Raw genomic sequence first — 14866 nt, 5'->3', positions numbered from 1 at the left:
GATGGGCAAAAGGCCGTTGCAAATGGAACCTTTTTCTTTTTTTTTCTCTTCAGCGGCGACTACTGTACGCAAGCAAAAGTGAATACTACGGAAGTAGAGCAGCAGTAACGGTAGTGGAGAAGAGAAAAACAGGAAACAGTCTGTCATGACCGCATACTATGGTAATATATTTTATTCTTAGTACATACGGTACCATTAGGAGTAAATGGTTTGTAGCAAACAGAGTACGTAGCTGCTACGCAGAATGAAAAAAAAAAACGTGGGCCTCGGTCCAGAACAAGAATAAACAAGCTTTTCTGTGCAACCCAGAAAAATGCTTCGCACGACAGGAGCGGGTCTCTTTGGGCTGTGGCCTACTTTGTGACTGGCTGGGGCTGAGACCAGCCGAAACAGCCCTTGTCCCGTATCCGACGATTATCAAGCACGGATGACATGTACCAGCACTCATATCCGCGCCTGGCCTGGGATTTGACCTGATTGAAACCACCGTCGACCCAGTGGGTGCCTGGACTGCAAAGCCCACCTTTTTTATTTTCTTTTCTTCTACCCACCAACCACGTACATCCAAGTCAGTTGAGGGTGGGGGCAAAGCCGACCTGACAGTGGGTGAAAAAGTTTCCATTTTTGCAACGTCCCAAAGTGGAGTAGGGTGCAGTCCGTTCGCAGGTCCAAGTCTTGGCATTGATAAGTTCCCTTGGTCCCCCAGATTCGCCCAGTCAGTCAACTTCGTGCCCTGACCATCCACGTCGTCTTGGCTCTGGTCATCCATCCACCATCCACCATCCACCCAGCACTCTCGTACCATTCTGGGCTTGCCCATCCATCATCCATCCATCGATCAGTTTTTTTATTCTAAAAAATCAGTTTGATTTTATTTGAGTTGACTTGAAAAGATCACAGTTGCACTAAAACAAAACGACGTCTAATCTTAACCCGGCACTAAATCTCTTGGCTTGGCTTTCATTCCGCTCACCCTCCTTTTTTTTTTTTTTCTCTTCGGGGCTTGTCTTGGCCTGTCTTGTCTTCCGACGACTTGGTTGATTCGATTCACACACACATCATCATCGTCACCGACCCCTCGCTGGCGGTCGTGTCATCCATTTCATCGTATCTCGAGTCTCTTTCGAAGTCGCAGACAGACCACAACGTTTGATTGAACAATTCAATCCTGTACTTCTTTCACGGGTTATGGTGACACAAACCCGTCCCATGCCAAACATGGTTTGATCGCAAGAGAGCATGTGTAAGTAATTACTTTGCTTTAAAACGTCTTTCCGCGTGGCTAGCCCGCCATTTTCGATTTCTGTTTTGCAGCAGCAGCACAAGCTTTTTGGCAATTGGAAATTGGGGCGGGCTGCAGAATCAATCGTTCGTCTTGGCTTCAATGGCGCCCCGCCAAAGAAAAAATAAAAGCAAGGGAAAAAAAGACAACAACCATCCATCCATCGTACCGTGCCCATGCTTGCTTGCAAATAGCGCCGGTACAAACCGTTGTGCCAAGTTTGCCAAGTCTACTACCAAAGAACTTATTTGGCTGTCGTGCATTGACCAAACAAACACATTACACACGCTGACTGATAACTTGTGTTCACAATAGCCCTCGTCGATATCAGTAATGTTGTGTAAGTATCTTATGTGTCCTTCCCCCCAGGGGTTTCAAAGTGCAGTAGCTAATATGATCTATTGCTGCAGCCTTTTGCTCAATAATCCGGCCCAGAGTAGCCAGGGCTCCGGGCCGAGCACGGTTATCAAGAACATATCGGCCATCTCAGTAGGTTAACTCTTATTTCTTGGCATACCCAAGAGGGATGCTACTGTATCATATGTATATGTCTTCATGTCATCTACTGCACCAGAGCGTACCTTACTTGATGCATACTAACGCACCGTGCTCAGAATCAAATGGCATACTCGTCACGGTTCGCAGAGAACTTGGTAACCCTGGCATCATCATATGTTACCTCGTCCCAAAACATTCAGGGGCTTCTCTACGTCCCTGACCTGAGCCCAAAAGACCCATGCCATAAGAAGGTCGCGTCTATGGTGCCTTCGATGGTTACCCGTCGGGCCAATCTCCCACCCGCATCTTTTAACCTCGTTGGCCTCGCGCCGTGGATCAGCACTGAATGTACTCGGTCCTACCTCGCGTCTGCGCGCGTGGACCCAATCCGTGCTTTCATCTTTTACCGGGACACAAACAGCACCGATGCCCCGCCTCCTGCAGATGCTGACCTGTGGGACCTGGATGAGGATGACTCCTGGAAGATTCAAAACAGGTTTCCCGTCTTTGCCGTTCCAGGTCGCGTCGGCGCCGAGATGATGACCCAACTCAGCCTTTACAGTGGTAACATCACCACGGTACCATTTGGTGACGAAATCTCCAACATGTACGACCCGAGGGAGGAGGATTATGTGAGGATATGGACGACCATGAACGTCAACGTCGATACCTCCTTCAGCACCTTTTGGATATCTATCCCTATCTTCATCGGCGTCTTGGTCGGCATCGTTCTCGCAACTTCGATCTTCCTGCACTGTGTTGCCCGCAAAAGACGCTCGAGCTTGCGGAAGCGAGTACAGACCGGCGAAGTTAACCTCGAAGCACTGGGAATCAAGCGGGTCAAGGTACCGCTCAATCACGTGCACAACTTTCCAATATTCACATACGCAAATCACTACGATAACCCACCGCCAGGATCACCGACCCTCGCCTCCGCGCCGTCAACAATAGAACAAGCACCGTCGTCCACCGGCTTGGACTTGAACAGTCTCAGCGACCAACCCGAGTGCCTCATCTGCCTGCAGCCTTATGTCGACAGAGAAACAATCATCCGCGAACTGCCGTGCGGACATATATTCCACCCCGACTGCATAGACGAGTTCTTATCCGAGTTCAGCTCCCTATGCCCTCTCTGCAAAACGTGCATGCTACCCAAGGGCTACTCCCCACGTATCACAAACAATATGGTGCGTCGTGAGATCGCGACGAGGAAACTGCGTGAGCGTATAGTCATCAGTGACGATGAGGAACGTTACGTCAGCAGTAGCACCGACAAAAAGCTGGGGCTCACTTGGGGCAGCACAAGGAAGAAGCACGTACCTCGCACACAACCGGCGGATCACGACAGGGACACAACCCAGCCTGACGATATTCCAGGCGTTGAAGGGAGAGCAAGTCCCAAGACCCGGACGCGGCGAAGGATGAGGGAGCTCGCGGGACCAGATATTGAGGGTGGCCTACCCAACAGTCAGGCTAACCAATCGATCTGTGAGTGACACACACACATACATGGCCGTGCTCATTTTGTCATAATTATATGCTAACAGTCATTTTCTTTTGCAGGGCAAAAAACCAAGGGCACCATATTCCCGCAGTTCAAGGGATGATTCTCGTATTGGCTTCAGAGGACATTAACGATATCTTGTTTTTTTGACGTGATTGACGACATATATATACCCGCTTATAGAAAGCAACCGGATGACTATTTTCTTTCATGAACTATATAATACCCACAAGAGATATCAAGGCTTCGAAGTGCCTAAGCAAATTTTGTTTACATACCACTAGCGTCTTTTTGCCATAGCTCCTGGGGTCAAATGGCTTCAAGTGACAATAGACCTTGTCAACTTTTTTTTTAAATAAAAAAATAAAAAAAAACCCATCAGGATCGAATTCTACAAGTGGAACGAACAGTGCTTAGAACTATCAAGGATTTCGATTACTATCTGGAGACGCTTGGCCCCTAGGTTATAATGACAAACTACCTTTGGTGCAGAATACCAAATTACTGAGGCAAACGATCAGCACCACCCGAGGGAATCGTAGATCAGCATAACATAGAATATCATGGAGCGCAGTTATTAACATTGTTTCATGTCAACATGACCGGCTTGCTGCCGGTTTACTGCCGAACTTGGATCATTTCAGATATTATAACTGGTACTTCTTTTTCGGATTGCAAATCTCAAGTTCAGGCAGTCAGAACTATATTTCTCTCAAGTCTAATGCTGAGAGGATACCACAAGCAGAAATACCTAACAGAATCTGATACGGCTGCTAACAGATTAACCTCAACGCCCACTTTCTCAATGCTCTCAAACCATACCTTCTGGCTCTCATCAGCCAGAATTACCATCCACCCCGTCGATCATCATCCTCCTGCCTCCAGCTCTGCTGGCTACTCTCATAGTGCGTCTCGGTTCTTCGCTCATATCTGGACGAACCGCCGTCTTCGTCCTGCTCGTACCTGCTGTACTCGCTGCGCCTGCTGCCATCGTCGTACTCCGTCTGCCTGTATTCCGCTTTACCGTACCTATCACCCGAGTCGGAACGTCCGTACTGGGAGTACGATTGGCTATGGCCTCCATCGTGATCCTCACTCCGGCTCGAGAAGGACTCCGTGTTCTCATTCTTGAAAGCACTGCCGAGGATATCGCCAATCATGCCCCGGAACCCGCCGCTGCTGCCAGACTCCTCACGACCGCCACCGCCAAACGCATCAGAGAAGCTCGACTTGTTCTCGTACTGTGGGAGGTTGACCTGACCACCTGAAGCTTGCGAGACTATGCCAGAAATACCACTGGTCAAACCACCGAGGATGGCGCCGGCAGCAGCGCCAGCAATGCGGTCCTCCATGGTGCCACCTTCCTTGAAGTTCTTGTGCATTCCCAAAGGCTTGCAGCAGCCGTGGCCAGTATCATTTCCTTCCTTGTGGTTCTGGCCATTCTCAACACCGTCGCGTGACAGCTTTTGACGGTAGTCATCCTTGGCATCCTCGCTCATGTGGTTCCACCACTCTTCGATTGACCGGAAAATCAGTCGACGGCCTTCCTGGGCACCATCTTCACCCATATCACGTTGGGCCGGGTGGTGCAGAACACCGTAGATGATCCGATTGAGAAGACGGTCAATGTCCATATTATCATCGTCCCACGCCTCCATCAGCTGCGGAACAACCCAACCAACGACTTTGCTGGCAGTTTGGCCTGCGATCTCATTCAGAATGTTGGTGAAGTGGTCCTTGGACAGCATTCTGTAGAACAATCAGCTACTGTGCCACTTTGAACTTAAAATAACATGGAAAGGTATTTCAAGCACTTACGAGTGCGTGGGATCGGTGCAGCGATCGTCCTTTGTTGAAAATCAGGTTAGCATAAGGTGTTCAAACTCATAACTCTTCAAGCCTGGGACTTCTCACCTCGAATACGATGTGCTGCTCATTTTTGCTGCTCTCGATGATCTCTGACGAGCCCGTCATGAGCTCATTCTTGATCTGGCGAATGACGGGCAGAATGAACGGCGCAATCTGAGTGAAAACAAACATCGACAACTGCTCCTCTAGCTGCTCCAACACTTGAGGCAGTATGGGAATGTTTTCGAGTTTTTCTGAGATGGTCTTCAGTAGTTCATCGTGGAATTCAATGACAGGCATTATCTGTCCAAAAACTTGCTGAATCTGGCGGGTGAACTCCTCCGGCTCCCTAGGCGAGACGGATATCTGATCCATCTGCGCTGCATTGTTGTTTTCTTCAATTTCGTTCAGCTTCGACTTCTTGTCGCCGCCAATCAGGCCATCTGGGATCTTGTCCAAGAGGTCTCGAAGCTTGCTAGTATCGTTCCTCTTCTCGTTCTCCAGCGTGTTCTCCAGCTGCTGGAGTTCGTTTTGGGTCAACTTGTCCGATACTGGCAAAATAGTTAACAGTCCGTGATCAAAAAGGGCGTCAAAGCATTCATACCTTCTCCAGTCACGGAGTGAAGAAAGTCTACGCCACCGAAAGTTCCAGTGACAACAGGGTAGACTTCATGGCGTGCACCTGGGATCCGCATCATGGTATCGCGGCCAACATGAGGAAATACATCACGCTCTCCCATCTCGATCAGAGCAAGCTCCGTGTAGTTGCTATGCGCGAAGTAGTCTTCCAAGCAATGAAGACCAGTACCCAACAGCCTGAGGGCTTCGTAAAAGTCGCTCTTGTTTCGGTTTCTTCCATAAGACCGTCCGAGCTCAATGCAACGGGTGAAGAGGTTCCTGACGTGTTGCGCGCTGGTCATGATGCCAGCGTTCTCGTTGGCAATGTAGTTCTTGAGACCGGTCTCTTCATCAACCGCAAGCTCAGTGCCCTCGTCTACAGGGCCTCGCAGTCTCTCATCGTACTGGCGAGCATCAGCATTGTCGGCATAGTTCTTTGGGTTATCAATATCTAAAAGTGGACTTTTAGCGCCTGTTCGTCCAGTTTCCTTACGAAGCAACTGAACTTACGATCCTCAGGTCGGTAGCAACCCAAGCGGTCGGCGGTGACCTCGAACTCGCGGGAGCCGTAGCCAAAAGTGAGGAAACCCAAGATGCACAAAAGAAGCCTCACGGCCTCGGCAGAAACATTCTTGACGGTTCCAACATCGATGGCCTGGCTGTAATCACGAAGCCAGTTCCCGAAATAGACACGAAGGACATCGAGTTTCCCGAAGTTCTTGCCACCAGCTACGCGGGCCAGAGCGATCTTGAGAAGTGCATCCTCGATATCACCGTGACGCCCTGGAGTAAAGTAGCAGCTATGTCAACAACCCGAGAAGCCCGGGATTTTTGAGGGTTGAATATGTTTGCTCACAGTTTTGGCCTTCGACTGAGGAGATACTGGCAATGTTACCAGCACCGAAGGCTAGGGCAGGTCGTGCGAAGAAAAAGAGAAAGATGAGACTAATGATCAGATGAGATGGATTGAAGAAAGCCATCTTGGAGGGATAATGATCAGAAGGTCGCAGTTGGGAGCTCCCGGCTTCCTGAATATTCAAGTTAACCTATGAATTTGACGACACTCGAAGAACCGGTAAGACGAGAACCGAGGCAGCGAAGCTATCAGCCGCAATAGAACGGGCCTGTGGGAAAAGCCATTCCAGATACAGATGAAGGGGGAAAACGGAAAGGAGCAGGATGCGTAGCATCAGCTCGAGATGAAAAAGGTGAGGTACTTACTTCTCAATGCAGTTTGTTAGTCGGGAGGAGGGGTTGGTCTCTAGAGACGCCGTAGCGGGGGTTGAAAATGTCGTGAAGATAACAAACAAAGCGAACAGTTGCTTCAAAAATCCTCAAACACGCAAACGAACAACAAACAATTCCAAGGCCGTTGATGAGCAACGAGACTAGTAAGCACCTGGAGCTTGGCCAATGTACACGTTTCTGGTCGTGTCGGACGATTTGATGTGTAGAGGAAAGAGAATCAAGTTGTTGAGCCACGGAAGGTCATGGCAATTTTTGGCTGCCCTGGTTTTTACCACCCTATCAGTGAGTATCAGGGAGCTCTTCCTAGGGAGCTGGGTGACATCCAATCCATGGTGACTTTTTCGACATAGTTCAGGGCAACCTCACATTGGGGAGGAGGGGTCCAGCTCCAGTTACTAACAGTGCGTCATTGGAGGCCGCCGTCAATGCATCGCGGCTCTTGTTTCAGTGTATCCTGGAACAAATTTGATTACCACTGTAAGCTGATCAAATGATTTACCCATCGATTGAATGTACCTAGGAAAGCTTGATTCCTCACTTGCTGCCTTCGCTGTTATAATCATCTTGAAGTGTATAATGAATACTTTCGATACGTCCGAATGCTCTTGAATACCCACTCGTCTTTGACCCAACTTGCATCATGGCCAAGCCGGCCACGACTGGGCAAATGCCGGCTAAGGTAGAGAGAGCTCCAGCGTGGAAGCATTTGCCAAGACGACCCATACTGAGCTAGCTGTCCTTATTCCTTAAGGGGAGCTTCCAATCACACAGTGGAGAGATCCCGATCAACCAACCCCTTCAATCAAGCAAGCGTTCAGGGCAGGCGGGGTCGTTAACCGCCCGAGAACCTGGGAGGGGTCGACCTGTCTCGACCTGCTGTGGGGACACTGTCACAACAGTGGGGTAGGGGCCAATCAGATCATGCGCGCACCTAGGTAGAGCTCTATTGCGCGCCAGTCTTGTCTTGTTTGTTGACACTGCCGTCGTGACAAGGATGAAAGTCGCGCCGCCAGAGCTCAGCTGGAGTCAGCCCGCGCATTTGGTTTTAAACCCTAAAATTCATTGAACAGTACGCGCCATATGCGTGTACAAAGTAGTGCTAATCGCTGAATCGCTCGGCAATTTTTTTGGCCTACATTGACCGAGTTTCAATCTCTACCACATAAATGAGCAGGATACAGTAGCGAGCAGTGGGGGTGAAGCTACATCAGCCGTTGCATTTTTGCGTCGCGTCTTGCCTAAAACCTTTGCATGATGGCTCTCCGTCACAATCATAATACAAAATGGCCGTACGATTTGCTTGCTTGCTCAAGAGAAAAAAAGAGACACGAGATATAGAGAAGAAGAAGCCTAGTAATACTCGCGGACCGAGTTTTAAAAGCAGATGCAAGCAAGTTCATGAAACCCACGACAGTGAACGGAGGGCTACTTGGAAGAATTAACCCTACTTGACTTTGAAGCACAGCTGGTGGAAATGTGTTCATCTTAGCGGAATGCAGTGCTGGCGACAAGCGTTTTTTTACGCGGGTGGGTGTAGTCAAGGTTTTGAGCGCCTGCTCGCAATCAATTTCATGGATGAATGAACTCAGTAATGTAATGGAATGGAGTCGCCTAAAGGCAGGCCTTCAGCCCGTCGAGTCGTTAATCAGCTTTGGTTGGAGGTGCTGGCTTGCGACCTGGGTAGCGGGAGACCCTGAGGTACCCAAGGACCCGACTCCAAGTCAGGATTCAGCTGATTAGGACACATAACGACTGGACTGGTCAGGATTGGGTTTCGAGCAGGTGGTGGCTGTGGTAATTTTGGTCTCGTCGCGCTGATTTCGGGCGTGGGAGTGAGAAGTGCGGAGCACCCTAGCCCTGTTCCCAAGGCTTGATTGGCGGGGTTTGGTGGATGTGCGACGAGTGATTGTGCTACCTTCGCGCAACCAATGCCCCAGCGCCGCCCAGGCAGCTCGCCCACCATCGCCTCGGGTTCTGAAAAAGAACTTCAAATTTGGCCTTGGTTCATGTATCACCTAAACAGTCCCGGAAAGGACAGCGCCCTGGCTAGGCGGCTCCCAGCTTCAAATCCACCGGTTTGACCGCACAAATGAATTCATCGTGGTTCGGGCCTAAATAGACAAGTGGGTTATAGCCCTCTCCAGCGCCAGTGTTGGAAAAATTCCCAGTAGAATAAAATACCAGAATTAGTTGGCGACGTATGCAGGTCACTCAAGATTGGTACCCCGGGCAGACAGCACAGGTTTGCTTGATTTGGCTGTTTTGGGGCGGGCAGCAGCAAAATTCATGTGGGAGGGGGGCCAGACGTCGCTGCCTTTTGAGGGGCGAAACCAAAAAAATTGGCTGATTGATTTGACCCGCTCACAAATTTTTTTAGTGATTTGGGCAGGCAGCGTCTGTCAGATAACTCGCCAGCCCCCCAAGCACCCGCCCCAATCCCCGGGCCTGATCTCTTGCACTTCATTTCTTCAGCGCCATCACCACTAAAACCGCTAAACCGCAGCTTCGCATCACCATCAATTGACCTCAACTACGGCACAGCACGGTCGTAATTCAACCCCAACCTGACCCACCCGACACAACAGAATCCTTTCAACACCAAAACCTCACAACAGCATCAATGGCGCGTCCCCCAAAGAACAAGCAGGTTGCCGCTGTGGCCCCCGCGCAAGAGGTCGCGATTGCAGCTGCAAGCACCTCTGCCACCATGGCTCCGCAGCGCCCGATTGACGTCGAGGGCTTCATTCGCGTGCGGGACTCTGGTAAGTTTTTCCCTATCAACAACAACCTGGCCTTGCTTGTTTTGGTCATTGCATTTGATCCAAGCTGCATATACGTCTTCCCCAACGCGTCTGTAGTACGGATACGAGACACCCAATTCGCCAGCAGCCACCGACAGCTGTTTATTCCATCCCCATATTTTGGCCTTTATTCTCAACTTTCATCTCACGTTTACACAAGCTTGTTTTCCATCACCAATATAAACCCCACGACAATAAAAACTTTCATTTTTCCTCCCCCTGCCATGAACCTCATGCTCCCGCATACTAACAGTTTCATGCAGTTTACTCGAGGCTCAAGAGCATCCACAACCTCATTGGGACCTTCACTCAGGACTACCTTCGCCAGACCAATCTTCTGATCGGCCTCGGCGAGGGTATGGAGGATGTCGGCGACCTGAGCGCCCTGAACGGCATGGGCATGGACCTGGCCAACGTCGGACTGCCCATCATGCCAAATGTCCTGGCTGCCCCTGTGCCCAGGCCAGGCGAGGAGGTCAAGAAGGAGCGTAAAAAGAGGCAGCACGACCCCAATGCTCCCAAGCGCCCTCTGACTCCCTACTTCCTTTACATGCAGACCGCCCGCCCCATCATCGCCGACGACCTCGGAGCCGATGCGGCCAAGGGTGCTGTCCAGGAGGAGGGTCAGAGACGGTGGTCTACCATGTCTGCACGTGAGAAGGCTGTAAGTAGACAACAAAATAGTCTTGACCCCCCGCGTTTTGCTGGAACTCTTACTGACACAACGCAACAAATAGGGATGGGATCAGGCTTACCAGTTCAACCTGAGGCTTTACAATGCCCGTGTGCACTCGTACAAGAACGGCAACCAGGGCGCCAAGGAGATGAGTGACGACGACGCGCTTGCGTACGCCGACATTAACAACATCCCCATGCCCACCGGCAAGGATGCCGCCGTGGCCGACATCAGTAACGATCAGGAGGCCATTGCCCAGCAGCTCCAGGGCCAGGTCGCCGAGCCGGTCGCCCAAGAGCCCGAGGAGGAGGAGGAGCAGCAGCAGCAGCCGGAGGAGGAAGAGGAGCAGCCCTCGAGCCCTCCCGCCGCCAAGACCCCCAAGAGCACCAAGAAGGGCGCAGTGGGCAAGCGCAAGAGCGCCGCCGCATCGGAGGTCGCCACGCCAGCCCCCGAGCCTAAGAAGCGCAAGCGACAGAGCAAGGCGGCCGAGGAGACCCCTGCCCCCGAGCCTGCCAAGAAGTCGAGCCGGGCAAAGAAGAACAAGAGCGCTTAGGTTGACGCTCGCGGTCTGACCATCGATCCTGCTCTTTTGTGATTTGTATCGGAAATGAATAACTCGAGGAGCGTTGGCTTTTTCTGATTTTTTTCTTCTTGTTTTTTTTTGGGTGCATGCGGATTCCAGCCTGTCAACACGGGACTGTGTATAAGGGCCTGCTGGTTTTTTTTGCTCGGGTTTTTATTATTATTCCCTCTTCAAGTTGGGGAGGTTCATGTCTTATTTTTTGCGGGATCTCTGCTCTGTGAGACTAAAGAAAGCAAGCAGAGTATGACACATAAGTAAGGGGTCCCGGGGGGTTCTAGGGGTCCAAGGGTGGGTTTCTGCTGGTTATTGCTGTCTTTGTTTTTAATGTATGAGACAATGACGGGAGGTTTGAAGGGTCTCGAAGCAAAAAGAGATTCTCTAGGCGTGGTTGGCACATTAAATGATTATCTAGACATCCTCAAGTTTTTGACCACTCTCGGGTAGCATCTGTGCCACATGCCGGTTCGATTATGCGGTGAAAACAACAATAAAAAGGCGGGGGTTTTGTACTCTGCTATTCATTTCTCATGCCGTTGTGAAATATATACAAATGAGATAATTACCACCCCAACTCAATACACAAAATACTGCTGCGTCAAAGGCAGCTCGTCACTGGGCAGGGCCGTGCAAACAACCCCATCGGCCTCCACTGTGTACGTCTCGGCGTCCACCCTCATCCGCGGCATGACAGCGTTGTGCTTCATGTCCTTCTTGCCGACGCTCCTGCAGCCCTTGACGGGCTCGACGCGCTTCCGGAGCCCGTACGTCTGCACGACGCCCTGGTCCACGCTGGCCTGCGAGACGAACAGGACCGAGGTCTGCGGCACGCGGGGCGCAAACATGGGCCTGGCGACGATGGGCTGGATGGTGGGGATGCTCGCGTTGGGGTCGCCCATCATGGCGCAGGCGATCAGGCCCGACTTGATGACCAGGTTCGGCTTGGTGCCGAACCACGCGGGATCCCACACCACCAGGTCCGCCAGCTTGCCGACCTCGACGCTGCCTATCAGGTGCGACATGCCCTGGGCCAGGGCCGGGTTGATGGTGTACTTGCTGACGTACCTCTTGGCCCTGCAGTTGTCGTTGCCGTTAGCTTCGTCTTCAGGCAGCCGGCCCCTCTGCACCTTGTTCTTGTGCGCCGTGTTCCAGGTCCGCAGCACGACCTCGCCGACGCGGCCCATGGCCTGGCTGTCCGATGACATCATGCTGATGGCGCCCAGATCGTGGAGCACGTCCTCGGCCGCGATGGTCTCGGCCCGGATGCGCGACTCGGCAAACGCCACATCCTCGGGGATGTCGCGAGAGAGATGGTGGCACACCATCAGCATGTCGAGGTGCTCATCTAGCGTGTTCCGCGTGAACGGGCGGGTCGGATTTGTACTACTGGGGAGAACATTGTCATGCTCCACTACGCGGATAATGTCGGGCGCGTGGCCGCCGCCAGCTCCTTCGGTGTGGTACGTGTGGATTGTCCGTCCCTTGAAGGCTGCGACGGTGGCTTCAACAAAACCACTCTCGTTGAGCGTGTCAGTGTGAATCATGCACTGGACATCAAACTCTTCGCACACCGAGAGACACGCGTCGATAGCCGCTGGTGTTGAGCCCCAGTCCTCGTGGATCTTGAGGCCGCATTGCCCAGAAATGACCTGGTCCCGCAGGCCAGGCAGGCCGCTGTCGTTGCCCTTGCCTGTTATTCCGATATTGAGAGGAAGCGTATCAGCTGCCTGAAGCATCTGTTTTGTGTAGTGTTTGCCGGGGGTACAGGTCGTTGCGTTGGTTCCAGCGCTGTGTGGTATCAAGTTAGCATTGCAGGTTTTAAATGTAATATGGTTGAGTGAGTGGATGCGACAAACTGACCTCGGGCCTGTTCCACCACCCAGGAAAGTCGTGACACCAGCAGCCAGCGCCTCGTCTGCTTGTTGCGGACATATGAAGTGGATGTGAGTGTCGATTCCACCAGCTGTGATGATCTTGCCCTCGCCAGCCACAACATCGGTACAGCTTCCAACAACCATGCCTTCAGTGATGCCATCCATGACATCGGGGTTTCCAGCCTTGCCGATGGCCACAATCATGCCATTCTTGATACCAATGTCGGCCTTGTAAATTCCACTCCAGTCCAGAATGAGCGCGTTTGTGACCACCATATCCAGAGTTTCTTCATCGGATCGCCCAGACGCCTGACCCATGCCTTCGCGCAGAGTCTTGCCGCCGCCGAATTTACACTCGTCTCCATAGACCGTCATGTCACGCTCCACCTCAATCCAGAGGTCCGTCATTCCCAGGCGAACTCTGTCGCCGGTGGTGGGGCCAAACATGGTTACATAGGCGTTCCTCTCAAGCACGAAGCCCTTTACGTCCTCATCGTCCCAGACAGGCGCCGGGACATGCGCGAATCCTTGACTTTGACAGCTTTGAATGAACTCCTCCACGCGCGAGTAGTCCACATCACCGTTCGCAAGCCAGTTCCCGCCGCGGATGGCCTTGGATCCTCCGATCTCGACGATGGTGACCGTCTTGGCATCGCCGGGCTCGAAACGGACCGACGTGCCGGCTGGGATGTCAAGGCGGAAGCCATAAGCCTTGCCACGGTCAAACTCGAGCTGTGCATTCGCCTCAACAAAGTGGTAGTGGCTGCCCACCTGCACCGGCCTATCCCCCTTGCTGACGACCCTTAATCTCCGTCTCCTCCGGCCCTTGTTGAGCTCAACAACGCCCTTGACCGCGACTACCGCGCCGGGCTGTCTCTCGGGCTCATAGTCCTCAAGCTCCGGCATAGAGAACAGATCCGCGTCCGGGACGGGCAGGAAGCTCCCATACAGCGCGCGCATCAAGTCACCGTCGTCGGTGGCGATGGGGTTGTGCACCGTGACGAGGTAGGTCCCAGAGGGAAAGGTGCCCTCGACCTGGATCTCATGCAGCGTGGAGCAGACGCTGGGCATGACGTGGCGACGGCCCAGCATAGTCGCTCCGAGCGACATCAAGTCAGAGACGGTGTGGGCGCCATCGCGAATCAGCTCCTGCAGCACGCAGGTGATGAGCGCCGTGGCTTCACTGTGGTTCAATTTGACGCCGCGCGCCAGGCGACGTTGCGCGAGGTGGCCAAGCTGGGTGATGACGAGCTTGTCAAGCTGTTGTTGAGTGTGAGCATGTTGATATAATAGTAGTCACTGAAAGCATAACACGGGGTTGGTCGAGTTATGATGAGCTTGTTTAGTGGAGTATGCGACATTGTACAGTATGTGCGGCTCTGTGGTTTGCGAGGTGGCGTCCGCGGCAGGCGTACCACGCGTGCGCGCATCCAACGAAAAAAAACACGATGGACGAATCGCTCAGGGGACGATGGGGGCAAAAAGTGGGCAGGAGAAAAGTTAATGTTACTACTGCTTACCTCTCTTGGCACCAGATGCATCTTTGGGCGGGATGCGGCGAATAACAGCAAAGAGATACCGAAAAGCCCACGAGTCTGGGGTACAAAAACGCAAAGGATTCACAGCAATACTACGAAGTAGACTAAAAAGAAAGTGCCCGGGAGGTTGGATGGATGTCTGATCAAAGTTCGCCTAACAGCCTCAAAGACTCCCCTTCTCCCACTCTTTCCCGTTTTCTCCACCTCGGTTCCATCGCGTACGTAAATCGATGCGGCACCCCACGTTATTAGTCGCCGATAAGAGAAAGCTCACGCTACCAAGGTTAGTTAGAATCTATCGGACACCGGGTAAAGATAAGGCGCAGAACGGGCCTTTTTATCTGGTCATTGCATATGTCAACTGCCTTCATCACATCCAAAACTTTCAAGCAGGATAAG

At 52.1% G+C, this 14866-nt stretch overlaps 4 protein-coding genes across 4 annotated transcripts; 2 read left to right on the top strand and 2 right to left on the bottom strand.

Annotated features, from left to right (window-relative positions):
• Positions 1–744: 744 nt before the first annotated feature.
• On the top strand, positions 745–3673 carry MGG_01327 (uncharacterized protein). Its single transcript, XM_003714203.1, has 5 exons — positions 745–1243; positions 1598–1622; positions 1693–1771; positions 1897–3268; positions 3344–3673. The coding sequence occupies exons 1-5, from the start codon at positions 1240–1242 to the stop codon at positions 3385–3387; spliced, it is 1524 nt and encodes a 507-aa protein (XP_003714251.1). The 5' UTR covers positions 745–1239; the 3' UTR covers positions 3388–3673.
• A 170-nt stretch (positions 3674–3843) lies between these two features.
• MGG_01326 (NIMA-interacting protein TinC) lies at positions 3844–7715 on the bottom strand. The gene is made up of 8 exons (XM_003714202.1): positions 7537–7715; positions 6972–7452; positions 6607–6778; positions 6261–6533; positions 5737–6201; positions 5199–5683; positions 5103–5131; positions 3844–5033 (listed from the first exon to the last, which is right to left on the bottom strand). The coding sequence occupies exons 3-8, from the start codon at positions 6728–6730 to the stop codon at positions 4130–4132; spliced, it is 2280 nt and encodes a 759-aa protein (XP_003714250.1). The 5' UTR covers positions 6731–6778; positions 6972–7452; positions 7537–7715; the 3' UTR covers positions 3844–4129.
• Positions 7716–9388: 1673 nt separating this feature from the next.
• MGG_01325 (high mobility group protein) lies at positions 9389–11544 on the top strand. The gene is made up of 3 exons (XM_003714201.1): positions 9389–9760; positions 10063–10463; positions 10537–11544. Exons 1-3 carry the CDS (start codon positions 9619–9621, stop codon positions 11026–11028), a joined length of 1035 nt encoding a protein of 344 aa, XP_003714249.1. The 5' UTR covers positions 9389–9618; the 3' UTR covers positions 11029–11544.
• Positions 11403–14578, bottom strand: MGG_01324 (urease). Its single transcript, XM_003714200.1, has 3 exons — positions 14450–14578; positions 12916–14189; positions 11403–12843 (listed from the first exon to the last, which is right to left on the bottom strand). The coding sequence occupies exons 1-3, from the start codon at positions 14468–14470 to the stop codon at positions 11631–11633; spliced, it is 2508 nt and encodes an 835-aa protein (XP_003714248.1). The 5' UTR covers positions 14471–14578; the 3' UTR covers positions 11403–11630.
• Between the last annotated feature and the right edge of the window lie 288 nt (positions 14579–14866).

The sequence above is a fragment of the Pyricularia oryzae genome, chromosome 2 (genome assembly GCF_000002495.2).
Source record: "Pyricularia oryzae 70-15 chromosome 2, whole genome shotgun sequence".
NCBI classification, from domain to species: Eukaryota; Fungi; Ascomycota; class Sordariomycetes; order Magnaporthales; family Pyriculariaceae; genus Pyricularia; species Pyricularia oryzae.
The sequence above is the reverse complement of the archived record's forward strand: the minus strand, read 5'-3'. Positions and strand labels throughout refer to the sequence as shown.